General features: G+C 37.5%; 1 protein-coding gene across 1 annotated transcript in view; it reads right to left on the bottom strand.

The window, feature by feature from the left end:
- Positions 1–27,921, bottom strand: part of LOC108255726 (deoxynucleoside triphosphate triphosphohydrolase SAMHD1) — a 37,985-nt gene that overhangs the window by 3,399 nt on the left and 6,665 nt on the right. Inside the window, exons 2-16 of the mRNA XM_053674255.1 lie at positions 20,107–20,163; positions 16,518–16,589; positions 16,173–16,223; positions 9,361–9,521; positions 6,754–6,863; positions 4,696–4,754; positions 4,512–4,562; positions 4,126–4,293; positions 3,641–3,741; positions 3,402–3,513; positions 3,215–3,306; positions 2,933–3,033; positions 2,666–2,826; positions 408–458; positions 20–82 (exon numbers count right to left, since the gene is read on the bottom strand). Coding sequence (XP_053530230.1) covers positions 20–82; positions 408–458; positions 2,666–2,826; positions 2,933–3,033; positions 3,215–3,306; positions 3,402–3,513; positions 3,641–3,741; positions 4,126–4,293; positions 4,512–4,562; positions 4,696–4,754; positions 6,754–6,863; positions 9,361–9,521; positions 16,173–16,193 — 1,251 coding nt within the window. The 5' untranslated portion in view covers positions 16,194–16,223; positions 16,518–16,589; positions 20,107–20,163. The remainder of the gene's footprint in view (positions 1–19; positions 83–407; positions 459–2,665; positions 2,827–2,932; positions 3,034–3,214; positions 3,307–3,401; positions 3,514–3,640; positions 3,742–4,125; positions 4,294–4,511; positions 4,563–4,695; positions 4,755–6,753; positions 6,864–9,360; positions 9,522–16,172; positions 16,224–16,517; positions 16,590–20,106; positions 20,164–27,921) is intronic.

Here is a 27,921-nt window from a genome sequence, read left to right as displayed (position 1 = left end):
CAGTCCAACTGTCACTTACTTTGACAAAAAATTTGCTTTCACTGATTTTTTTCTTCTCGATCCACTCCTGCCATTTCTTGCACTTACACACACACACACACACACACACACACACACACACACACACACACACACACACACACACACACACACACACACACACACACACAGAAAAGTCAGCACCTCTATGGACCTCACAATGCTTTTGCATTTCTGCTGAAAAATTAAAAAAAACAACACAAAACAAAAAACCCCAAAACTTAACAACTATGGCTAACTCAGTAACTGTCTAATGTACTCTCTTCCTGGATAAAAATCAGTAAAACACAAAAATTTGTTAATCTAAAATGGCTTTAGATTTTTAAGCTGATGACCAAAAACAGCATAAACCACAAAATCCCACTTACAGGTCTTGTTGAGCCTTTTTGAATAACCTCCAGCCAGTCCTTTACCACTGCCTAGTAACACACACACACACACACACACACACACACACACACACACACACACACACACACACACACACACACACACACACACACACCATTCTGCAAATACTACAAAATCTGAGTATAAGACCAGGTAAGGCTGAAGTCTGAATTCATTCGTAGCCATGACATGCTATTTCTTCTTTAATTCCTTCATATCTCTGGATATCCATTTAACACAATTTATCTTCAAAATTATCTAATCCTCATAATAAAGTTTCTGAAATTGATGTATTTTTAAAGTAATGTACTTTAAAAAGCAAGTGCAGTGGGGGAAGTAAGTATTGAACACGTCAACATTTTTTTCAGCAAATATATTTCCAATTGTCATGTCACAGCAAACCAGTGACTACATTTCCCATCCTGTACTGTGGACTACAAACATGGCTGCCATGGACTACACTTCCCCCACACACGTTCACCTTCTCGGAATTCTAATCACGCACACCTGTTTCCAATCTCCCACACACTCACACCACAGTATATTAGAGACTGTTTAAACACTATGACTTTGTGTAGAATTGAGTTTAACTCTTTACCATGCGGTTGTTCTTTGTTCTCGTCTCGTTTCGTTTCATGTTCATTGACCTCGTTTCTCATTTCCCGACTCTGATTCTAGCCTCGCCCTATTTATCTTGCCCTGTTTGCTGATCACCTGACCCACTGCCTGTTTTGACCACGCTTCTGTCTAATGATTTGGATTTGTCTGTCTGCCTCTCTCTATTAAACGGCTTTTACTGCACTTGCATCCATCCTCAACTCCATCACGCACTGGATCAAGACACCAATGAGGTTATTCATATGAAATTTTCACCAGACATCAGTATTAACTTGAGAAATATGGAAATATAAAAAATTCACAACATTAAAGTCCATAAATAGAGTTATGTGTAATAAAGAGGAATGACACGGGAAAAAAGTGTTGAACATGCTAACAAAATAAGTAGTTAGAAAGTAATTATACCCCCTATCTGTGCAAGTTAATATCAGCTTGGTTAGTAAATTGATGGTCTATAAAAAGCCTTTTTGTTACCAAGGTGTCACACAAGAAACATCTCATGATGGGTAAAGCACAGAGCTCTCCCAAGACCTTCAAAACCTTATTGTTGCGAATGGAATCGGATACAGACGTATTTCAAAACTTCGGAATCCTCCAGTAAGCACCATTGGGATCATTATCCACAACATCACTCCGTCATCAACCGGCCACGCACAGGAGCTCCTCGCAAGATTTCTGACCAGGGAGTCAGAAGAATAGTCAGAAGAGTAGCCCAAGAGCCAAGGACCACTCGGAAAGAGCTCCAGAAACACTTGGAGGCAGCAGGTGCCATCGTCACAGAGAAAACAATAGGCAATGCTCTCCACTGCTCACGCTCGCCTCGCATGACTCCATTACTAAAGAAAAGACATGTCGAAGCTCATTTAAAGTTTGCTACAACTCATTTGGACAAGCCTATGAAATACTGCGAGAGTGTAGTCTGGTTAGACGAGAGTAAATTGTAACTTTTTTGGCTGTGATACTACACACCATGTTTGGAGAAGAAATGGCACTGCACATCACTCTAAAAACACTACACCAACAGTGAAGTTTGGAGGTGGAAGCATCATGGTGTGGAGCTGTTTTTCATCGTATGGTTCTGGCAGACTTCATATAATTGAAGGAATGACGAATGGAGCCCTTTACCATGAGATTAGAGTGTTAGAATATCCCAGTCAATCACCTGACTTGAATCCAATTGATCAAGATTTAAAGACAATATGTTTAGAAGAACGGGCCAAAATCACAACTGAATACTGCGACCCATTGATTTCTTCATACAGAAAGCGTCTTGAAGCCGTCATTACAAACAAAGGCTTCTCCACTAAGTATTTAATAAATTTCAGTTAGTGTGTTCAATATTTTTCTCCTGTGTCATTCCTCTTTATTACACATAACTTCATTTATGGACTTTAATGTTTTTATTTCTTTATATGTGTGGATTTCACCAAAGTCTGGTGAAAATTTCATGTGAATAGCCTCATTGGAAATATATTTACTGGAAAAAAAAACTTCAATAATTATTTCCCCCACTGTATCTTTAAATCATTACTTACAGTAGCATCTCAAAAGAATCTGATGTGGGGGTTGAAGGAGGAATCTATAATAATGAATGTTGGAAAAAATGTGTGTGACTAACTTTCCACTTTTCAGCACTGTCCAAATGTTTCACATCCTTTTTCTGGAATATTTTTCCACCGACAAACTTGTAAATCTTGCGTTTGTCAATTCTCCTAATAATTTTCCTTGCTGTTTTGAGACTGTTGTCTGTTGACCGCATGATTTCCTGAAGAACGTCATCTGAAAAAAGAGAGAAAACTATACAAGACCAATTCCAGTAGACATAAGATATAAGATATTAATGTCTTACTGGTAATTTATTATTTCAGAGACATGGCGTGTAAACCTGTGAGTTTCAGGTATGTTTTAGGGTCCATAACTGCCTCAGAGATTGTCTTCCCATCCAGCTTAAAGTGACCTTCAGCTGCCAAAAGCGCATCAACAATCCTAAAAATATGAGGGGAAAAACATGATCAAAACAGGTGTGTGTAACTTGATAAAATAAAATGATAATTACTGCTATCACTGGCAACAGTCTAAAATTCTATGTTTGACCAGCACTACAACTGACATTTGCCTAAATCTCACATGAAATGTCAGTGTGAGTTTATTTACCAAGTTAACTCACATTGTTTCTATTGCCACCTTAACTCTGTGCTGGCAGACGTTGTAGTGAAGCAGATATCGATTATGGAAGAGTTCATACATGTTTATCGCTTCCTTAAAGAATGAAAAGAAGAAAAATTTATTATGTTTTAATATCAAATGTATTTGTGCATAAAACGACTCCTACAGCCGTACCAAAAATAGCTTACCTTATCTCTTGTGCAGATGTGCTTTTCATTTTTCTTATTGGTGCAAACTCGTGCGAACATCACATAGCGCTCATGTGAGAAGTTGCTTTTCATCCCCACATGGTGACAATCTCTGGGAAAGGAAATATAGATACATAGCATATACAGTATTATATCTTTTGTGAAAAAGTAACATTGAATTTCATTAATTAAAACCAAACATGCATTTCACACAAAAAATATGCACAAGCCAAACTCACCTACTGAAATAATCCATTTTGTCAACATCAATACCTGTCTCTTTATTGGCCACAATCTCATACAAGTAGGACTTGCTCTCATATCTTTCTCTGTTGAGTGACTGCATGAGGCAAACCATATACAGATAATAATAATAAGAAAAACCAACAACAACAAAGAGAAATTGACTGTGAGAGTGTCTTATTTGAACCTTATACCTATAGCCTTTTTGACCCACATACAATCCTAGAAAAATGGTTCTTCTTTAGGTGATCGTTAGATAATTAGGAGTTCTTAGCTTCATTAAAATAGTTTTACTTGAAGACCTTTAAGCCTTCTCCCAGAGCTACAACCAAAGAACTTGATTAGTCTGCCTTTTATTTTCTCTGTGTGCCATTGTTTACTGGCGAAATATTATCGTGTTACTAGTTACTTTAGGTCTGTGACTTGTATGTATATATGTATGCATGTATGTACAGTATATATGTATTTTTGTTATTATTACGTCAGTAGAAGGTCGTGTTCCTTCAATAAGCTCATGGATGAACTCAAAGTCTTTGTCTTGAAATTCTAAGCCTTCATTATGTTCATCTTTATAATGTCCATTCTTCATCTTCTCCTTAATGCCATTTTCGATCAGCTGGTCAAACATTTTGCCTGATTGTTCTTCATGCTATACAATAAAAATAATATTTAAAAAAATTAAAAGAGCAATATAAATTACTATATCACTATCAATATCAATATAGCAATATCAATCAATATGTATTATTTAACTACTGTTTAATGATAATGTACCATTTACATCAGATCTCTTCAAATGAACAAGCTGAACTCCGAGACTGAAAATAAATAAAATATTTGTTTTGATTACAATCACAAAATCCTCACCTTCCAGTTTTTTAAAGCTTCTGTAGTTTCACTTTCTCCTGTTTCTGAGACCTTGTTGGGAAGAGAACAAAAACAGCAAAAATAAAAGAAATAACTCTATATTAAACCTTATTTTAGCTATTTAAATGAAATAATCAAATTTAACCCGGTGGTAAATTTAAAGTTACACAAATTGTTCAGTTACCATTCTCTCTGCTAGCTCCTTCACGAATTCTTCAAATAAAAGTGAGAACGGGCCATGACCTTCATTTGAAAAACAAACTTTACAGATTAATTTTCACAATTACATCAGTTATATATAATACATATTACAAAACAGTGAAATGGACAATATTTATGTTAGTTTCCACCATTGCATTGTTGTTCCCATGGTGACAAATGTAATGTAGTTACACTTGTGTTTCTCTTTGAGTCCTGTTTTAGTCTAGCCCTGTCTCCACCTCATCCTATTAATGCTTTTTTTCTGATAGCATTCACTAGTTCTGTGTTAGCCCCTTTGTTTAGTTAAGTCCAAGCTTTATTTCCTGTGTCACATTGTACACCCTGGTTTTAACTCTTCTAGTTTCTAATTCCCAATTTCATCTTTTCAGAGCTCATGTCCAACAGCTACAACATAACTCTTGAAGAATTCAAATGGGTTTGCCATGGAGTGTCCCCCACAAATATGTTTATGTCCAAGTCTATGTTTCACGATTTGGATTTGTCTGCCTGTCTCTCACATAATAAAGCTATCTGCATTTGCATCTGTCCTCAACTCCATTACGTGACAATAGTTGTAAAGTTATGGAGGTGGAGCATGCAAGTATTTGTTTTTAAAAGCCTCCAAATTCTACTAATATGTTTTTCTTTTACTACAGAAAAAATAATTTGCAGGAATAAAGGCCTATGCATGCACTGTTGAGAAAAGGACACTATTGTAATGCGGTAAACAGTATCAGTTACACTTCCTGCTTACACCATACAGTGTGTCACATATCAAGGAGGTAACTCTGGACTTCAGTTCTCATCAGCCACTGCACTGGAGTACAATATGTCACATGACCACCTGCACCTGAATTACGTTTCTGTTAATGAGCACTCATATATATAGTCACTGACTGCGTTTACATGGATAACAATAATCCACTCTTAATCTAATTAAGACCATAATTTGATTAAGAAACTACCATGTAAACAGTAACCTTAATCTAATTAAGGTCATAATCTAATTAAGCTCTAATCGAATTAAGACAGGTGGATTACTCCTGTTTTAATCGTATTATGGACGTGCATTACAGACATGTAAACACCTTAATCACATTATTTACGTCGTGTGAGCATTTTCACCGCATTTTGCGACAGGACACGATCACACACGGCAGTTATATGTTTTACGGCGAACAAGAGAGTTCGGCTGTGTCCCAAACTGCATACTTGCCTACTATAGGCCTGTAGTTGGGGAAAATACATGCATCTCGGCTACTATACAGTAGGTAAGTATGCGATTTGAGACGCAGCCCACAGCTTCAAGCAGTCGTCTATTTACATGTACAGCATGACTAGTAATTAACCGCACTTGAAGCGTTCGTAAAGATTTAAATAAAAACACCCAAAACTGTATACGATACCATAACGAAGACGAACTGTATGTTGATACGTGAAATTCTGGAGGGACGTCGGATGGCGTGGCGCGGTGACGTAATGACGCGGGCTGTTAATCTAAATATGATCAATAACATGTAAAACGGGAACATGACAGGAGTATTCTAAAAGCAACTCATGTAAACACCTTAATCACATTATTACCTTACTTAGATTAAGGTCAATAATTAGATTATTGCTGTCCATGTAAACGTAGTCACTGTTTGCACTGCTTCTCTGTCGTTCGTTTGTCCTAGACCACTGTGTTCCATGTTTTTTTTCTTGCCACAGTATTTTGCCAAGTGGTCTTAGTGTCTTTGTTTTGTTGTTTATTTGTTTAATAAAACGTTCTATATCTGCGATTGCTTCCGAAACCTACCTTGAAACGTGACACAGTATATAAACAGGTGAAATCCTCAGTATAATTGTGAAGTCATGCCAACTACATAGTTTATCTAAGCTGTGGGCTATTTTATTTTATTAAATATGTCATGATTATATTATAATATATCTTATTATCTTGTGTTAGTAAGTCACACAAACAGATTCTGGTTGCATCTGGATTTAAATTTGGTTTCTGTTAATCTAATTGGTATAGTCTAACGCATTATGAATAACTCACCCAAGTCGTGACACAATCCTGCAATCTGAACACAAAACATATCAATACTAGTTATTTCTGGTTGTTGAGCTTTCAGACTTCGTACGAGTTCCCCTGCCAGATGACCCACACTGTTAAAAGAAACAAGATGTAGTATTATTACCTTTGGTATCATTATTGCAAGACATTACATAATTATGTATTTTGGTGGGTGTTTCCAGCAGCATACAGGAAGTAACTGTAGATTTATGACCTTTTTTAAAATAATAATAATTTAAAAAATCATATTTACAATACAGTATTCATTCATAATTAATTGTTTGTTAAATAATTAGTTGTTGGCTCCCAACAACAGTTAATGTAAAATAAATAAATAAATAAATAAAAAATCACTGTCTAAAACTGCATAGCAACTGTGAGTTGTTAATTCTTTCTTTCTTTTCTTTCTTTCTTTCTTTCTTTCTTTCTTCTTATATTTTGTTACTATTATGTTGCACAGTTGTGGTTTGTAACAATCCTGTCATATCAGGACATTTCACTGCCATGTCACCAGAGGGCACCCTTCCCTGAGTTTTAAGAACTTTATTTTTTCAATAGACATCCACATGGATACTACACTGGAAAGCATTGCTGGTTATTTACTGAAATCTCTTCTCAAGGTATTAAAATCTTGAGAGTCCACTCGAGCTTTCCAAACACTCACAGAAAGATTTACAAATGCATTCATTCTACATCATCCTGATCCTTCTCTCCCATTGGCGATCGAGATAGAGGCCTCTGAAAATAGCATAGGAGCTGTACTATCTCTACATCATGGTAATCCTCCAAACCTGTGTGCCTTCTTCTAAAAAGTCAGGAGGAATGAGAAAAGAGGAATGATGATATTGGCTCTAGGGATCTGAACATCCCTTCTGCATCCTTACTGATCAGCAAAATCTTGTATATGTAATGTTTGTTAAATGAGTGAATCTACATCAAGCCAGACCAGCCCTCTTTTTCAATTGCTTTAATTTCATTAGAACTTACAGACCTGGGTCAAAGAATACCAAGGCATGATGACGGTTACATTAAGCCACACCTACCAAAACTCTCTTTGACAATATCCTCCCCAAGTCCTATTTTAAGAACACATTAATTTGAAAATCATGGAAGACATCCAGTGATCCCTACCACATGATCCATTTCCTTGCAAGTGCCCTGCTGGAAAAGTGATGTTTCACAGAATATGCATGAGTTGGTGATCCACTGGGTACACATGTCCCTCAGGGCTGGTCATTCAGGCATTTATTGGACCAAAATGTTAGTTGAGAAGCGACAATCTATATTTTCTTATGCTGAGACGTTTGTTAAAGCTTTTACTGTCTGTGCTCAGTCTCGCACTCCACACCAGCTACCAACAGACCTTCTTGAACCTTAATCCTTCCCACATACACCATGGTCCTACTTATGTAGAAGTTCATAAGTTCATCAATGACCTCCCCAACTCACAATGAAATACCACATTTCTAACCCTTCTCGATTGTTTCTCTAAAGCATGTCATCTAGTACAACCCCACAAACTTCCCATGACCATGGCGATAGTCAAGATCATGTTCACGATTCATGATGGCTATTCGGGCAATTCAACCTCCCTGTAGAAATTGTTTCAAACTAAGACTCCAGTTCATGTCCACAGTTTTTTTTTTTTTTTTGCTCACATCTTAACATCAGTGTTACGACCCACAATCCAGTGGCCAGGTGAAGCGTTTGAATGAGAAGATCAATAGGTTTCTGAGATCCTATTTAGACAACAATAATGGACACATTACCTACCATAGGCAGAATTTTCCTAAAACTCCTGAACACACTCCTCTAAAAGTCTTACAACACCATGGTAAACTTGGTGAACTGGGAGGGATTTGTTCCAGAAAAAAAAGAGAACTCTTCCTCAGTTGTTACATTCACTTCCTGTCATGAAAGCATTTAAAACAAATGGACACTAGGCCAGACTTAAAGCCTTGCTGATTACTTGTATTCATGTAAGGTCTGAGCCATTTACATAATCTATGCTTTTCAACAAATGACCCTTGCTCTCTGTTCTGATTTTCTTGTTTTGTTTTTTTAAAATTATCCTCTGGTATTGATTCTCTGAATTATCTGTGCTTTTGACCTCTGCTTGGTTTTTGACTACATATCCATTGGACTTGGTTATTATTAGCCTTTTGTGTATGACCCTAGACTGTTCTGGTTTATTGAGTATTGCTTTTGGAAATTAAATCTCTAGGCAGTGATCTAGTGAAGTGGTAGCTCAGTTGGTAAGATGTTGGACTACTGTTTGGAAGGTTGTGAGTTCTATCCTGAGCACCACCAAGCAGCTATTGCTGGGCCCTTGAGTAAGGCCCTCAACTGCTCAGTTGTATAAATGATATAGTTGCTCTGGATAAGGGCATCTACTAAATATAACCTGCCTTCTGCATCGCCATTGTTACAGTAACCCAGTCCCATAATTTTTGCTGTTTTTGTATACTGTATCAAAATGTCTTCAAGTATTTTATCATTAAAATTTGTATTATTTGTTCCCCACATTAGCTGCCACTACCCTCCTCCTAACATAGTTTCCTGTTCATATGAATGTGTTGACATTTTTACCCGAGGGCGTGCTCAAAGCGGTTGTGAGAAGCTCCTGGAAAGACATAATAGATTCCTCCCATCTGCTTGATGTTCCTCAGGCGTTGAAACTCTGGTGTGTCAATGATGTCCACCAGCAGTGGATGCATCTTTATATCACCATGGACAGAGTCATTGAAGATCTGCAATTAAAACAATTCTCAATTAATTCATAAGAACTTGCAATGCAAATATAGATGCCATTATTATTATGTCCATTACTGTTATGTTTTTCCAACAAGGTCATAGAGTGAAGTATGATAATATTTTGCCATAAATACTGGCATCATACAGCATTCCTTAGAATGTTCTAGCTAAGCTGGCGAATGACAAGGAACATTGACATTTACCGTCCCCTCCAGACTATAGGAATGGCAAGACAAATTATATTGTATATGGTTATATTATATTGTATAATGAGGTTTGAGCTCAAAAGATGAAGGAGACAACAGATCAATTTTAGCTTTAATTTCCTTATATTTATATTTAGATTTGTTAAACAACTTGGCACCTTTTGTTTGAACCCACCCATTTTATTCCAGTGATCAAAAATACTGGAGCATGTGAATGATAGGTGTTTCTTGCTGCCCAGGTGTGATTTGTTAAATTGATTATTTAAAGAATTAATAGCTCTGAATGTCTACTCTTGGTTTGAGCCACATGTTTCACCTGTAAAGACTGCATTTCTTTGTAAAATGGATAAACCGACCTGAAAATCAGAGAGCTGTCTATGGAAGAAAAGAAAGCCATTTTGAAGCTGAGAAAAGAGGGAATCTATTTGTGCCATTGCAAAGGCATTGGGCATAGCCAATACAACAATTTGGAATGTCCTGAAAAAGAAAGAAACCAGTAGTGTACAGCACAAACAACCTGTTATGGAACAGGTGGGCCAAGGAAAACAACAATAGTTGGTGTCGGTAAAATTGTGAGAGTTAGGAAGAAAAACTCCATAACAATAGTTAGTAACATCACCAACAACCTTCAAAGGGTAGGGGTGAAGGTATCTCAATCCACCATTTGAAGAAGATTTCAAGTGCAGAAATATGGAGTCCATACCACAAGATGCAAACCACTCATCAACAGTAAGAATCAAAAAGCCAGAGTGGAATTAGCAAAGAAATACAGAGATGAGCCACAAAATTTCTGGACCCAAGACTAAGTTCAACTAAAGTGATGGAAAAGTAAAAACATACAAGTTCATCTGTGAAACATGGTGGAGGTAGTTTCATGGCTTGGGCTTGCATAGCTGCTTCTGTAATGGCCTCACTAATGTTATTGATGATGTAACTCATGGTGGTAGCAGCACAATGAATTCAGAGGTTTACAGAAACAATCTGTCTTCTAAATTATGGAGAAAAGCATCCAATATAATCGGGAGAAACTTCATCATACAGCCAGACAATGACACAAAACACACTGCCAACACAACAAATGACTTTATCAGGGTTGGACAGTGGAAGCTTTTAGACTAGCCAAGTCAATCACCAGACCTTAACTCAATTGTGCAGCATTTCACTTACTGAAGAGGAGACTGAAGGGAGAATCCCCCCCCTCCGCCTTCCCCGTCTTCCCCGTCTTACTTTAATTCTTTCACGTTAAGACTATCTGTTCCATCACTTTTGCACACCTAAAAATTGGGTGGTCTACCACCAAAGGCACCATGTTCTGTAGGAGTATGTAGCAGGACAGAGGGACAGTTGGAATGCCAAAAATAAATAAAATATCCTTGTGAATGATTAAGGCACAACATTTATTTCACCTCTGTGTATGAATGTAGGACCTCAACGCAAAAGCAGCATATATGACCCACAAAGTAGAAGCACAAAAACAATGGACCCTCTCAGTTAGAAAACCCAACAGATTATGTTGGGTTCATAATCATCGTAATTGTCACGGACCTCGAATCGGCACTGAAGCAGAAGTGAGCGGCAGGTGTAGAGCATGGTATTGGGAAGTTCAAGAAACGTACTCGTAAGACAGGCAATGGTCAAGCGATTGGATGAACAACACAAACGGGGTCAGGCAGAGAGCGTAGTTGGAACCGAAAACAAGGGTCGAGGATAACGAGAAGACTAACTAACTAGATCGGCTTGGTAACGCAGAGAAACGAGCTGACTGAACGTATACTTCGCATTGACTCTAGGTGAATGACATCCCTAAGTACTAGCGGTGAGAGTGTGTGTGTGTGATTGGTGCCAGGTGTGTCTGATCAGTACTCTGGGGATGGTGAGCGCATGCGTGCATGAGAAGTGAGTGTTGCATCTTGGGAAATTGAGTTCTGATCTGACTTAGCTGTGACAGAACACCCCCCCAAAGGGCTCACTCTGGGAGCCAAGTACTTTCTTGGCCTCCCCCGGGGTTGTGCACCTGGGAGAACAGGATAAGTTGCGTGAAAGTCTTTAGTAAGCTGTGGATCCAGTATGTCCTGCTTGGGAACCCAGCATTGTTCCTCAGGTCCATAACCCTCCCACTCGAACAAATACTCCAGCTTGCCTCTCCTGTGTCTAGATTTGATGATTTTATTGACACGGTAAGCCGGTTGTCCATCAATTTCCAGAGTGGTCGGAGGAGTTTCAGATGGTACTTCTGTAGCTAATGACCGTTGACAACAGGTTTGAGACGTGATACGTGGAATGAGGGGGAGATGCGGCTGTGTTGTGGCAGTTCCAGATGGTTAGTGACTTCATTGACTCGCTTGAGAATCTTGAATGGTCCAGTGTATCTTGGCGTTAGTTTTTTACAGCTATGAGGTTGTCTTAAGTCCTTGGTGGACAACCACACCCTATCGCCTTTCATTGTTACTCCCATCTTAGTCATGCAGCTGGACAACAATCTGGAAGTAAACTGCAGGCCCCTGTCACAGATAATCTCCTCCGGAATGCCGAAATATCTAAAAACATGCTAGAATAGAAGTTCGGCTGTCACGAAGGCGGTGGGGAGAGCGGGTAATGGAATAAAATGTACGGACTTGGAAAACCGGTCCACTGTGACTAGAACTGTGTAGTATTTCCTTGGGATCTTGGTAAATCCGTTACGAAGTCAACTGATATGTGTGACCATGGGTGTTCGGGTATGGGTAAGGGCTTGAGCCTCCCAGCTGGGAGGGTCCGAGGTACCTTATTCTGTGCGCAATATGAACAGGATGCCACCACCTTGTGTATATCTCCCTCCATATTGGACCACCAGTACTTCTCTCTTAGAAGATGGTGTGTGCGCTGTGCCTCTGGATGTCCTGTACCAAGTACCATGTGCGCCAAGATGATGAGTTCTTGACGGTACTCTTCGGGTACAAAAAGTTTGTTCGGGGGACATTTTACGGGTACTTGCGACTGGAGAATCTCCTCTAGTTCCTGGTCCAGATCCCACTCTAGCGCATTGATGAATGATATACTCCTCGTGCTCGTTGACACGTTCTGTGTGGTCAAGACGAACAGGGCATCAGCTTTTATGTTCTTGGAATGATATGATATTCCAAGTCTGATTCTTGGTCTGTATGATAACGTGAAGTGAAACCTGGTGAAGAACAGGACCCATCGGGCATGGCGGGGTCTGAGACTCTTTGCAGTGCGAAGATACTCCAGGTTCTTATGGTCTGTGAAGATGACAAAGGGATGTGTAGCCCCCTCTAACCAGTGTCTCCACTCCTCCAGCGCTAACTTAACTGCCAAGAGTTCACGATTTCCCATGTCGTAGTTTCTCTCAGAGGGGGAAAGCTTTTGCGAGAAGAATGCCACTGGATGGAGCTTTGGCCTCTCTCCAAACCGCTGGGATTAAATGGCTCCTACCCCGGTCTCTGACTGGTCCACCTCCGCTATAAACGGTCTAGATGGGTCCGGATGTTTGATGATGGGTGCAGTAGTGAAGGCTTTCTTGAGCTTGTCAAAGGCGGTTTGGGCAGTTGGATTCCATGACAGACATTTGGGTTTCCCCTTTAGCAGGGACATTAGGGGGTTGCGATGGCACTGAAATTCCTAATAAACCTACTGTAGAAGTTTGCAAACCACAGAAACCTCTGTAGTTCCTTGATCGTCGTGGGTGTGGGCCAGTTTACTACTGCCTGGACCTTTTCTTGGTCCATGGAGATCCCTTCGGGGCTGATGATGTATCCCAGAAACACAATGGTGGTTCTATGAAATTCGCATTTCTCAGCTTTAACATATAACTGATGATGGAGCAGTCATTGTAGAACTTGGCGGACATGGTGAACATGTTCCTCCCGGGAGTTAGAATATATTAGAATGTCATCTATGTAGGTGATCACATGGCTTCCCAGCATGTCATGTAACATGTCATTAATTAGACATTGGAAGACCGAGGGAGCGTTAGAAAGCCCATACGGCATGACCTGATACTCATAGTGACCTGAAGTTGTGCTGAACCCAGTCTTCCATTCATCTCCTTCTCGAATCCGGACCAAGTTGTATGCACTGTGTAAGTCCAGTTTCGTGAAGATGGTGGCAGTGCATAGTTATTCCAGAGCGGCTGGTACTAGAGGTAGTGGGTAACGGTACTTGACGCAACACCGGTTTAGTCCTCAGTAATCGATGCATGGTCGTAAACCTCCTCCCTTCTTCTCTACGAAGAAAAACCTTGATGCTGGAGAAGGAGATGCTCGTATATAACCTTGGTGCAATGCTTCCTGAATGTACTCCTCCATGGTTTTTTGTTCAGTTACTGTTAACGGATAGACTCTCCCTCGCGGTGGTGTAGTGCCTGGAAGCAAATCGATTGCGCAGTCATAATCTCGATGAGGAGGTAGTCCACTAGCCTTCTTCTTACTGAATACTTCTATGAGGTTGTGGTAAACACTGGGGATCAGAACGTTGTCTGCCTTGTCAAGGCTCTCAACGGATGTGGACGCTAAGGTGATCACAGGGACTTGGAGACAGTGATTGATGCAGTGGGCTGACCAGCGAGTGATCTCCCTTTGATTCCATAAAATTTGTGGGTTGTGATGTTTGAGCCAAGGAAGACAGAGAACCACTGGATGCCGGGCAGTCACAATGACATGGAACGTAATTTTTTCCTGATGAAGAGCGCTGGTGCGGAGGTTAATAGGTTCGGTGCAGTGGGTGATTAGACCATCTCCAATGGGTGCTACATCAATGGCTTGGACACGGCGGGGGGTGCTGAGACGACGAAAGGGGATGTTGTATTGGTGTATGGTCTCTTGGTCGATGAAATTCCCCGCCGCTCCAGAGTCGATCAGCGCCTCTAAAATGCAGGAAACGCCTTAGTATTCTAATATAACTGGTAATACAAATGCAGATTGAACTGAGTACTGGGCAATATGTTCTAAACTCACCCCTGACTGAGATTGTTTGGGAGTTTTGGTTTCCCCTCGGGTAGAGCACTGTTTGAGAGGGCATTGTTGCATGAAGTGGCTCTTCTCGCCGCAGTAGAAACAACAATGTTCACGGCGCCGTCGTTCTCTCTCCTGCATGCTCACCCGAGTCTGTCCCAGCTGCATGGGTTCACCAGGGCTCTCAGACACTGGTACTTCCGCCTCGCTGCGTATGGAGCGACGGCTCCGTAGTAGATGATCCAGGTGTATAGCTAAGTTAATGAGTGAGTCGAGAGTCAGCTGATCATCGCGACACGCCAGCTCCATTATGATGTCGGCATTTAATCCCCAGTGAAACATAGTCTTTAGAGCGGGTTGATTTCATCCACTCCTAACGGCCACAGTACGAAATTCAAGAGCGTGATCCGCCACACAACGTGATCCCTGCATCAAGGATAATAATTCCTCCCCAGTCTCCCGGTTGTCCGGAGAATGATCGAATACAGTGCGGAAACGTGATGTCAGCTGATCATATGTGCTGATGACGTTCCCTTCCTGTTCCCATTCCGCTGTGGCCCAGAGGAGAGCTCTCCCGGTTAAGAGTTCCATGAAGTGGATTATTTTCCGATTCTCCGTCATGTCTGGGTACGTTGAAAAAAACAGGGAACACTGGAGTAAAAAACTTCAGCAGCATGCCGGATCTCCGTCGTACTTCTCCGGCGCTGGAGTGGGAGGTAAGCGTGGGGTCGGTGCCGTAGAAAACTGCGCGGTTTGGTTTAGCCGAGCTACCTGCTCAGTCAGGTTTGCGAGACGGTGATCATGGTCACTAATCATCCGGCCATGTCCCTCAATGGCTTGCAGCCAACAGGGATCTCCTGCTGCTTCCATTGGAAGGCGAAGTATTCTGTCACGAACCTCGAATTGGCACGGAAGCAGAAGTGGGCAGCAGGTGTAGAGCGTGGTATCGGGAAGTTCAAGAAACGTAGTCGTAAGACAGACAATGGTCAAGCAATCAGAGGAACAACACAAACGGGGTCAGGCAGAGAGCGTAGTCGGAACTGGACACAGGGGTCGAGGATAACGAGAAGACTAACTATCTAGATCGGATTGGTATCGCAGAGAAACGAGTTGACTGAACGTATACTTCGCATTGACTCTAGGTGAATGACATCCCTAAGTACTAGCGGTGAGAGTGTGTGTGTGTGATTGGTGCTAGGTGTGTCTGATCAGAACTCCAGGGATGGTGAGCGGATGCGTGCATGAGAAGTGAGTGTTGTATCTTGGGAAATTGAGTTCTGATCTGACTAAGCTGTGACAATAATGATCATAATGTTATGATGATAACATTAATTTTTCATTCCTTGACAATTTTTGACGAATATTTATTATTGTTTTTAAAAAAAATGTAAGTCTAGCCACCCAGCCTCTACATCGTACTTCTTCATAAGAAAGCACTTAACCATCACTTTGCTTTTATGTAATGAAAATACATGTCTACACAACTTCTTACCTTGTATCTTTCTGTAGCCATTTTTTGCCCCGAACCTGAAGCCTGGTTTCACTTGAATAGATATGGGAAAAAATTAAGGTAAATATGTTATATAATTCACACAAATCTATGCCCAAAGTTCAGGACATATGTATCTTAAACTACTATACAACATCTCCATATGTTAAGATCAAAATAGCTAGATTCATTCATGTACTCATATATTCTCAGTAACTGCTTTATTCTTCAGAGCAGCATTGGATCCATCTGTACAATCTTGCTGAGATTATCTTGATAGATATTATACTGTTAAATTTTGGCATGCCTTACAACATATACACTCCAGCACATTTACAAAATCCTTACCTCTGATTCCTCTGCCAATTCTTCCCCTTTTTTGTTCAAGTGTAAATTTCTTGTTTCAGAAAAATGGCAAGTCTAAGAGGAAATACACAATAAAATGAGGGGAAGAGCTCAGTTTTTCTTTGTTTTAAAGAAGTGTCATCATGGGTATAAAAACAATTATTAGAAAAATAAAAGTAAAATGTTAGTTGTATCCTGCCTCAATTCTGACTTGCTTTCTTTAAAATTGTCAGACAAAATGAGCAAATATACTGGGTTATGTCTCATTTTATACAATGTATGACATTACAGTTCAGTAAATATGGTTAAAGTTGTTTGCTGTACAATCTACAGTCAGCAAATTAATGTTACCTTTTAAGCATACAACTATATTACTACATGTATTCATATATTCTCAGTAACTGCTTTATTCTTCAGAGCAGCATTGGATCCTTCTGCACAAACCTGCTGAGCTTATCTTGATGTATGTTATACTGTTAAATTTTGGCATGCCTTACAACATATATATTCCAGCAAATTTATTAAATCTTTATCTTTGAATGCTCTGCCAACTCTTCCACTTTTTTGTTCAAGCCTAAATTTCTTGTTTCAGAAAAATGGCAAGTCTAAGAGGAAACACAATAAAATGAGGGGAAGAGAGCTCAGAATAAAATGAGAGCTCAGTTTTTTTTTGTTTGTTTGTTTTTTTTAAAGGTGTCATTCTGAGTATAAAAATATGAGAGCAACAAAAGTAAAATGTAAATGTTGTTTCCTGCCTAAATTGTGAGTTGCTTCGTTTAAAATCCTCAGAGAAATGAGCAAATGTACTGGATTATGTCTCATTTATGTTAAATGAAATAAATATTTTTACAGTTGTTTGCTTTACAATCAACAGTCAGCAATTTTATGCTACCTTTTAAACATATAACTATGTTTAAACTATAAAAATTGTGGTGAAAATATAAAGAAACTGATTTTCCCTTTGAGTAATTGCCAGTAACTTCACTTACCAATTTTGCAATTATTGCAAGTATGCAATATGTATATTCTACCTTAAAAATCAACTAATGTCATAGCATTTTACTGCCTCTGATTGGTTTTCTTATAGAAATTAATTGACTTTAAGTTATTAGATTAAGATATTAGATTTAGATATTTGAAATGAACAAAACAGCTGAAAACATTTACATGTTTCCACAAAATAGAAAATCTATTTATCTAGTGTGAATGATCACAGTGATTTTTATCAATGTACAAGAATAAAAGTTCATTCCTTTTTATTATATATTCATTAAAATAAGTTAACCTATATAATGTAAATCAGTAAAAGTGCATGGCAAAACACATTTTATTTTTCATAATTTTTTTAATTTTTATATATTACTGAAATAATGGTTGATAATGGTTAATAATAAACAGTAAAATTGTTTATCGTGTTTTAATTTATTTATTCATTTTCATATGATTCATTTCCATGTGATTCATTTACATGTGATTAATTTTCATGTGATTAATGTTCATGTGCTTCATATTCATGTGATTCATTTACATGTGATTCATTTTCATGTGATTCATTTACCTTTTCTCTTCTCCCCTCCCTTCCCTTTCCCAAATATTTCATTGAGAAAAAGAAAGAAAAAAAAAAAGGAAAACAAAATTAAAAGTATGCCCCCGGCTCATCATGGCTACTCAAAAACTGTCGCTGGTTATATAAATATTATAAAACCCAAGAACAGGTGCAAAAACTTAAGTGGGAAGTGTCTGTAACTCCATAAAGTATACAATAAAGGGATGCCATTTATAAAATAAATAAATAAATAAATAAATAAATAAATAAATAAATAAATAATTCATCTAAGTTAGGAGCGTATACAATACCTGTCTTTGCATTAGAGTACCAGCAACTATAATATATCTACCGTTCACATCAGCGATAACATTAGTGGACGAAAACTGTAACCTTTTGTCAATTAAAATAGCGACCCCTCCTACTTTCAAATTAAAGTTCGAGTGGAAGACGTTTCAAATATGTAAAAACCTTAGATCTCTTGGCAGGATTACCTCTGACGTTCCAACAAATAAATCTTAAAGGCGTGCCTGTCCCAGCCGGAGTGGGACCTCCCTCCCCCCAACACACCCAAAGTCTCCAAAAAAAAAAGGGAGACAGCAGTGTTTCCCACCAAGAGTTGTCCACAATGTGAAAACAACTCAAAGAGTAAGCCGTACTAACCAACTTAATTACCTAAACAAAAAAAAATTCCAGTAAGAGAAAAGTCCCCTACTGACTTCAAATCTGATAGTCTGTGCACATTAACAAATATAATGTCCTTACCTTTTAAAGACTTGTAACAAATAATATAACACAGTGTAGCACATAAAGATGAGGAAACAACACTTATAAAATGAAATAAACTCTAACCCAGTCAGAGCGTCAGAACAGAGAAGCACAGTAATACAGAAGTAAATTTAAGAGGAGTCAGTCCACAAAATCTAGACGAAGTAATGCACCGACAATATCTTCAATAAGAATCTGAATTCTGTAGAGCTGGAAGGCCGAGTGCAAAAAAAGAATAAAAGTGAAAAAACTCCACTATATAGGTATTGCCGTTCACCCCGATATCAAGAGTTTAACGTAGTCTCCTGCTTCCTTCGCTGAAATAAAGTCCTTCTGAACACCGTTATATGTAATGAGAAGCCGAGCTGGGTGAAGTATTCCATAGCGAGCTCCCTCAATACCACGAAGTTGACGCCGAACATCGTTAAACGCGGCCCGGGCTGTCTTGGCTGTGTAGTCAGGGAAAATGGAGATGGTCAAATCCCTCACTTTAATCCGCTGGAGCTCTCTCGCATGGCGTAAGATATCAACACAGTCACTGTGATAGTGGAATCTGCACACAATTGCTCATGGTCATTCACCAGGTTTGGGCTTTGGCTGAAGGGTCAGGTGGGACCGGTCCAGAACCGGCTCCTTCTCCAGACCAAACGCCTCCTTTAACAAGGCCGCTACAGCAGCGGTTGTACAGGTTCACTGCTCGGGGACGCGGATTCAGGGGGAGAAGGGGACTCGCTCACGGCGCGCACACTAGGTCTCAGTCGTGTCTGAATGCTACCACAGGTACCATTCATGTTCTTTCCAGACATCTTAACGTGCCACAAAATCAAAAGTGCAAATAAGGAAACGAAGTAGAATAAGTCAAAATATATTATATGACCAAAAAGCGCTAATTAATTACAATTTTAATCGAAATCAACAGGAGCCTCCAACTTCGCATCTTACTCCACCGAACACCGAATTCGAAATCATAATGTGTTGATTGCAGGGAATTTATTTATTTCTCACAAACAAATGTGAAATTTTTCATTACTTTTCAATATTTATTTATCACTGAAATAATGGTTAATAATAAACAATAAAATTGTTTATTATTGAAATGTTAAAAGTAAACATAAAAAATGCAATACAATAAAGTAATACTGTAATGATTTGCTTACCTTTCTCAGCTTGATGTTGTGAATCTCGCACAGTAAATCAAGGTGTATATATAGCCTAATATACTGTAAGCATTTCTAAATCAACAAGCTCTGGACACACCTTTTTGAAAAATTCACTTACCACAACTACGTAATCTGGACACCTGGACACTCTCTTGATTGTTGAAATTCTGACAATCTGAAAAATGACAGGCTAATTATTATATTAAAATATGTTATGCTCGGAAGTAAATACTAGCTAATGACTATTAAGAATTCTGAACATCTTCACAGAAAAGAGGAAATATATATTTTGGATTGGTTCCCAATGTCAACTTGGCATGGCACATGGCATGTTGATAATTCCACACACACCTGTACATGTGGTTGTACTGGCAGAGGTACATTCAAGTTACAGTTCTTTCTTTGAAGCAAAACTAAAGGAAATGTATAAGAAAACATTGTCTTTCAATACTTAGACAAGTTCCCTGGACTTGTGGTATAATGATACATACTGTAGATCGTTCAAAGCAACAATATGTTTTAATTTTCATTTAGTATACTAGGAAAAACTAGCCTAGATGGATTATTGTGTATACATTCTCAAGAGAGCTTCATATGAATACAGGGGAATACAATGGTTTCCCCCAAACAAGTTCAGCAATTATAGTTTCTGTAGTTACATTATTACTGAATTTATTTGGGGGAAACCATTGTACTCCACTGTCTTCATATGAAGGTCTCTTGAGAGTGTATACATGACATGAATGACAAATGAAGACAGTGGAGTAAATAGGTTTCTCCTCAAAAAAGTTCTGTAATTGTAGTTACCAGGTGCTATAAAATACAGAAGAGAGAGAACAGAAACTATAGACAACATTATGACTAATGCAGTTTAATGAAATAGCAACCAACACACACACGTACATGTGTTTGTACTGACATTTTTTAACATTCAAGCTACTTCCTCATTTGAAGATAAATGTACTTTAGTTTTAAGCTACCTATTTCCCAAAACTAGCCTAGATGGAAGAACTTGATTGACCAGGTGAGCCCTGTTGACTTCCTATGAGAACATCACTGCTTCCTCAGTCATATTCAATAACATATTTAATATGAAAATGTTACTGTATAGATAGTATTATTGGACTGAAAGAATAATAGATACAAATGGTGGTTACAAATACAGATTCAACTAGAGGAACACCTGAGAGTATTTTTTGCTAGGTGGAAGTCAATTTAGTTTAATCATTGTAAGCAGTGTCAGGGTGTTACACCACGGCCAGCAGAGGGCACTGGGGCACAGCTCCGGACTGGTCACATGACTGTTTTCATTCGCTTTCTGCCTGAGTTCTAGTTTCTGTTTTGAGGTTGTGCTTGATTTAACCCAGGTGTATTTGGTTTAGATTAATTATGTTGGGTATTTAAAAGCCTCGGGTCTATGTGCACGTTGCACGATATTAGTTGTAGTTAGAATACCTGTGTGAGAAGGATCAGTTTGAACGGTGTAGCATCTATGTTTAGCAGGCTAAGCGGTCTTTGTTTTCATGTCCTGTTTTCTGCCTCGACTCTAGTCCCATGTTTTCTCATTAACTCTGGATAGACCGCGTTCCCGTGTTTGTTTGTTTGTGTCATTGATTTATTAATAAAGACAGTGCTCCTGCACTTACTTCCTGTCTCTCCCTCTGTTTTGTAACACAGGGTCATTATAGAGTAATTTTATTTAAAAGTAAAAAATAATGAAAGTAAAATATAAACACAAAGAAATTATATTTAAGGTAAATACACTAATTATTACTTGACGTCTAAGTTACTCTCTAGAAGCTATACAAGCTATACATTCACTTTAATACTTTTTAAAGAAGAAAAAAGGCATTACAGTCCCTTAAAACTTGTTTCTTCTACTTACAAATGAACAAAGTAATTTGAAGCGTATATCCAGTAAAAACACTGGGTATATTAAGCTTTGTTGTAAATGATTTCCACATAATTAACAGGCTATTAGTTTCTAAACGTGTAAGAAATGTTTGTAACAATATCTGTCAGAAGCTGTATAACAGGAATTAAAGTAATTAACACAATAGTTCTAACATGTTAGAAACTAATGTGTTATCAGGAAAAGTAAATTACATTACATTTCTGTGTTACACCCAGTATTGGGCCCCAAACTAGCTAGATATGAATGGATATATGCATAGATTTTCTGTATGACTGTTTACACACATGAAAGTTGGTATTCATGTATATCCTGTAAATTTTGGGGAAAAAAATTCCACACCCTACTCCTGTTCCTGAGTGTGTGTAAATTTTACTCATAAGATTAACTATTGTAAACACTGAATTATCGGCTTTAAATACACAGTTTTGTTTAATTTTTTTTTTCAGAGGATGAAACCTAACTTATAAATTGGCTCTGTTTGCCCTGGCATCTCATCAATTTTAAAAAGCTTTGTCATGGTTTGGCCTCCCCAAATTTGCAGTAATACTTTTTTTTACTCAGTTTTGTGGCAAACCATTTTCTTTTGATCTCAATTATATTGTGTTGGTTTGATGACACCACAGTAACCTCCATAATGTCTCTCCATATTTTGCTCTCTGCTGGATTTGCTGCTACATCCTTTAAAAAAAATAAAATAATTTAATTTAATTAATTTTTTTTTTTAAATTCTTATAGACATGAGTCAAAAGTACTTCAACTTTAGGAGCCATTTTGCACTTTCCAGTCTGTGAATTTGTTTATTTATGAGTTTTATGGGCTTCACCAAATGCAAATCAGTTCTTTTTAATGAGTTTTGTGGGATTCTTAAAATTCTTTAGCTAAGTGTTTCTTCCTGATGTGTCTTTGGCACTGCCTTTAATCAACCCTTTTGATAAAAGGTCTGTGGGTGAACATTATAACATTCGTAGTCATCAGTACTGTTTTCAACTTCAGGTTTAGGGCCAAGATCCACTGGATCACACATGAAAACAAAAAAACTGCATTAACAAACAAGCTATGAACTTTTTATACAGCAAAAGTACATCAACATACAATAATCAAATGCATTGCAAGCAACATTTGACATTAATATTAGGAATGTGTGTCATTGATCAAAACCTTTATGTTTTCATTTTATTGGATTGGATTGGGTGAACACTGGCACATTTTGCTGCCGCTACTCCCCAGTCGATGTATGTAAATTTGTCCATTTTTACAACATTTCACTGCATTTGCTGCACTGGATGACTGTCTGTGTCCATTTTAAAATATTGAATTCAGCACTTAGGGTGCCGTCTCCATTAGCCACACCTCCTCCACTTTGGACCTGGTAAATCACTACAGTATAATGACAGTCTATCCCTTATACTGGATACTTCAATCTGGTTTCAAACACAGCACTGAAACAGCCCTTGTTAAAATTATTAATGACCTCTTTTGCGCTGCTGACTCTGGCCTTCTGACCATCTGCATCCTCCTCGACCTTAGTGCTGCCTTTGATACCATCTCACATTCACTACTATTGGAACACCTGGCTGACATTGGGGTTAAAAGCATTGCTCTTCTCTGGTTCTCATCCTACCATAGCAACAGAAACAAGTTTGTTCAGATCAAAAAGTAATTTTAGAAAAACAAACGTAAAATGTAATAATCTGAAAATGTGTCAGAAAATTAGGGTCTGTTCAAAAACATCTGGTTATTACTATGTCAAAATACTGTGATACACTGGGTGAAATATACTATTTAGTATAGATGTAGATATTCAATTCAATTATTACTAGACATCAATAACTGAGAAATGAAATAATCTCTTCTCTTGATTTTTATATGTGTCACCTGTGAAAAGATTTTGGAAACAATTTGAGAAATTGGCTAATTAATATGCTTCCTTTTATACATAACTATAATACATGTGCAAACTAGCTATTAAGACTTCTGAAAACTGTAGAATAAAAAAAGTATACATTTATATTTTTGGTGATGGTTCCCAGTGCAATGTGACATGGGGCTTTGGCATTTTGATAAATCAGCCCAAACCCATATACCTGGTATTTAAACTATACTTTCTCATTTGAAGAAAAACTCAATATATATATATATATATATATATATATATATATATATATATATATATATATATATATATATATATATATATATATATATATAATAGACTGTTTTTTCTAAGTTGTCAGACAAGGTGAATGGACTTGTATAATGATGCATATGACTGTTTCCCCTTTCATGTTATACATTACAGAAGTAACTGCATATGAACACATTATTCAGATTGAACAGACAATGTGTTTTAAACAGATACACAAACAGATAGAAATATTTAAAATATGCCGGAAGGATATTTGCTTGAGACTAGTATGCTTGAGCCTGGGTTTAGGTGGGATGCAGTATAAAAGTTGCACACGCAAGAGCGTTTTACTTGAAGGGCGTGAGTAGGAAGTTTGTGGGACAAAGACCACATTCAGTAAGACAATATAAATGAGTCACAGTATTTTTAATTCATCTATAATCAGTAGTTTTCTCTAGTACACCCACCTAAACACTGCCTTACTTGGCTCCAAAATAAAACAATTCTTCTATATTTCTGTTCAATCTGGCCTAAAATTCATAATATGCTTTAATTTATAGATTATTCTTTCCACCACTTCATATAGCCCACACAGACCAGGCGCCTATAACAAGCTAATTTCTACTAAATTTTGGCCAACTAGGTCTGAGTGCCTCATAGTAAGCCAGTTAGTCCCAACAGCTAGCCCACAAATAAGTAAATAAAGAAATAAATAATTATATTTAACTATTATAAAATAAAAGTTCAGATAAGAAAGACAATGATAACTGATCAATGATTAACCCATGAGAATAAGTTAAAAACAAATAATCATTCAATAAGTGATTACTGTATTATCAGAAGAAGTAATTAGATTACACCCAACTCTGCTCCTAATACATCTGAGTTTTTAAAAATCTGGAGATTTTACCAAATGCATTTCAGGATAAAAGTCATTGTTAAATGGTAGAGCAAGCTTACATTGAGCACTCTCTTTTCCAGTTCCAAAATTAAGATGATCTGAATTTTGCTTGCAATGCTTTTGGGAAACTCAGTCCTAATCCAATCTTTAATTACTAAACTATGTTCTACTATGTTTTAAAGAGTTTACTAGCAAACCTTATATTAAGGCATTACCACATGTGCTGTTGCTGGCAGAAATCAAGAGTTGTGGCTTGTAAATGCAACAGAAGAGATAGTGACAGAATTCTGCTATTCAAATTTGTTGAAGCTACTATTACTATTCCACACTAATACAGTACAATTCACCAAAACCAAACTACATATAATGTACAGCAACAGTAGAACATGATAAACGTTGGTTTACCTTTGGCTTACAGCTCAATGCTATGAAACAGGTGAGCAGAGTGATGCATATATAGCCTAACAGACATACTATCTGGAACTGGAACTTGTCGTTGTAAGCCATTAATGCATGCTGAGTCCAAGAAAACTATTTTCTGATAGGAAAATAAAGTATTTATTTTCTTTGCCTAACAGACTGATTAGTTATCTGGCCTAACAGACATACTATCTGGACAATCCCTTGTTTGTGGATTTGGTTGTGGCCTTTCCCTGTGATAAACCTATAACATGGACACATACCACACTGCTGAAAATGTGGTTACAGGCAAATACTTATTTGCATGTCAAAACAGTGTATTAGAATAAGAGGAATGAGGGCCAAATCACGTCAAGTTTATTTATCATTTGCACAGTACATTCAGTCAGGATATGCAAAACATACTTTTAAAAAACCTGAAAAGAAAGAAAAAACAAAGCAAAGAAAATAAATACTTTATTTTCCTATCAGAAAATAGTTTTCTTGGACTCAGCATGCATTAATGGCTTACAACGACAAGTTCCAGTACCTGCCAACCTGACATATATACATTCCTAATATTTCATATCCCAGTATTCACAGTATTGCACATCCATCAGTATTGCACAGTTCCATCAGTATTGCACAGAATACAGTATAGCATAATGGTGAAATCACAGTATTGCACAGTTCCATCAGTATTGCACAGAACACAGTATAGCATAGTGGTGAAATCACAGTATTGCACAGTCTCAATACTATTCCATGATCCCAGGAATCTCACAGTTCCAATATTACACATCCCCAGGAGTATTGCACATCAAGTATTGCACCCTCCCAGCAGTTTTTGCACAGTTCTTACAACCTTGCTTATTAAATTATGTGTTGTTTATCTCATTTTCTATTCTTGTTCTCTACTTGTTTTTATTTTTTTCTTTTCCCCTTTTAAGTAGTTTGCACATCTTCTTTTAGTATTATTCCCTGGTTTTGGTTATGACTTTGTCTTACGATTTGGATTCATCTGGTTGTGTTTTCATGATAAACTCGTACTGCAATGGCACCCATATCCACCTACCTTATCTGACATAAAGCTACAGACCAATAGTCTTTTTTTTTTTTAAAACAACTTTTCTCTGGAATTGTTCCAGAAGTCCAATTAATATTGTAAAATAGGGACCCAAGCTTGGGTCACATACTCTGTAGAAGTCTTCAGTAGTAGAGTAGAAATTCCATCTGGACAGGTTAAGTTCCTTTTGAACTATTTTCAGCTATATCCAGTTACAATTCCTAAAAGCTGATTCTTTCATCTTGGTGTAGACTTTACATGTGCTTTTCACTTGGGATATACAGTATACAGTTATGCCCTTCTTAGTTTGCATGTGCACACAAAAATTTGTGTAATCAGTTGTGTAATCTCTCTGTCTAATCTAATCAAGGAAAGGAAGAGTACTGGTACACAAAACAGATCTTTCAGTAGATTTGAAGACTACATGAGAACTTTTTTTAAAATTAATATACTAACCTTTATAGGTAAGGTGATAATTGTTCATACTCTTGAACAATGATCTAGAATAGTATGCAGTATACAGTTTCTGCCTTGGTGATGAATGCATTTCCATATACAGTATTTGTTTTCATCCTTTCAGTAAATTAATAATAATGCTAATGCTACAAGGTGGGTTTAATTCAAACTTCTTTATTAAAAATTTCCTCACCAATCATAATAAAGAGTAGCAACTGTTCAGTCTGTAAACATACAGTACACTGCTGCTCTCCTTCAATCTAATTCACTTCATTTAAACTCACAGTTGCCAGATATCACTAGAAAAGACAACTCCAGTCTCCATGTTTCGATCCAATCCCCACAAACACAATATTATCAGCAGACATGGACACAGTACTGGGGGCACAAATCTAAAACTGTTAACCAGACAAAAATAAAACTACTAAAATGTAAAGACAGAAAATGTGCTTAGTTATAAATAAATAATTTAATATAAAAAGATATAATAACTTCATAAAATATAAATAAAATGATAAATGAAATAATGTTTAATTACTATGAGTTGCATTTAATATAAATTTGACATTAAACTTAGTTCGCTATTTCCTTACAAGGCTATTAGCTGTTTTCCTTACATGGATCATTTTTTGTGTTAGTCTACTCTTAATTAGGACTCTTTATTGTTTTTAAGATATTTAAAAATAAATATTTATGCTTGTTCATTTATCAATTAACCAACAGTATTTATCATTGCTATTATTTTAATTCAATTTACAGTTACCATGAGCAGAGAGCTTACATTTAACTGTTTATGACCTCCTGATTAAAACTTAAACAAAAAAATGATTGGTATCTGTATCGGTTTCTGTCGTAAAAATCCTGATCGGTGCATCCCTAATGAACACAATTAAACTAAAGCGCTTTGCATCTGACGGGTAAATGAACTCACCCGAGCACATCCTATATGAGATTATTCAGATATATACACAATATACACAGAGTGGATCGAGAACTGACTCCAGCCCAGAACCACGACAGTGGAAAATGTCTAATAATGTAGCTTTAAATATATTTAAGAGGAGCAGACTT

The sequence above is a fragment of the Ictalurus punctatus genome, chromosome 22, assembly GCF_001660625.3.
Source record: "Ictalurus punctatus breed USDA103 chromosome 22, Coco_2.0, whole genome shotgun sequence".
Taxonomy (NCBI): Eukaryota; Metazoa; Chordata; class Actinopteri; order Siluriformes; family Ictaluridae; genus Ictalurus; species Ictalurus punctatus.
The sequence above is the reverse complement of the archived record's forward strand: the minus strand, read 5'-3'. Positions and strand labels throughout refer to the sequence as shown.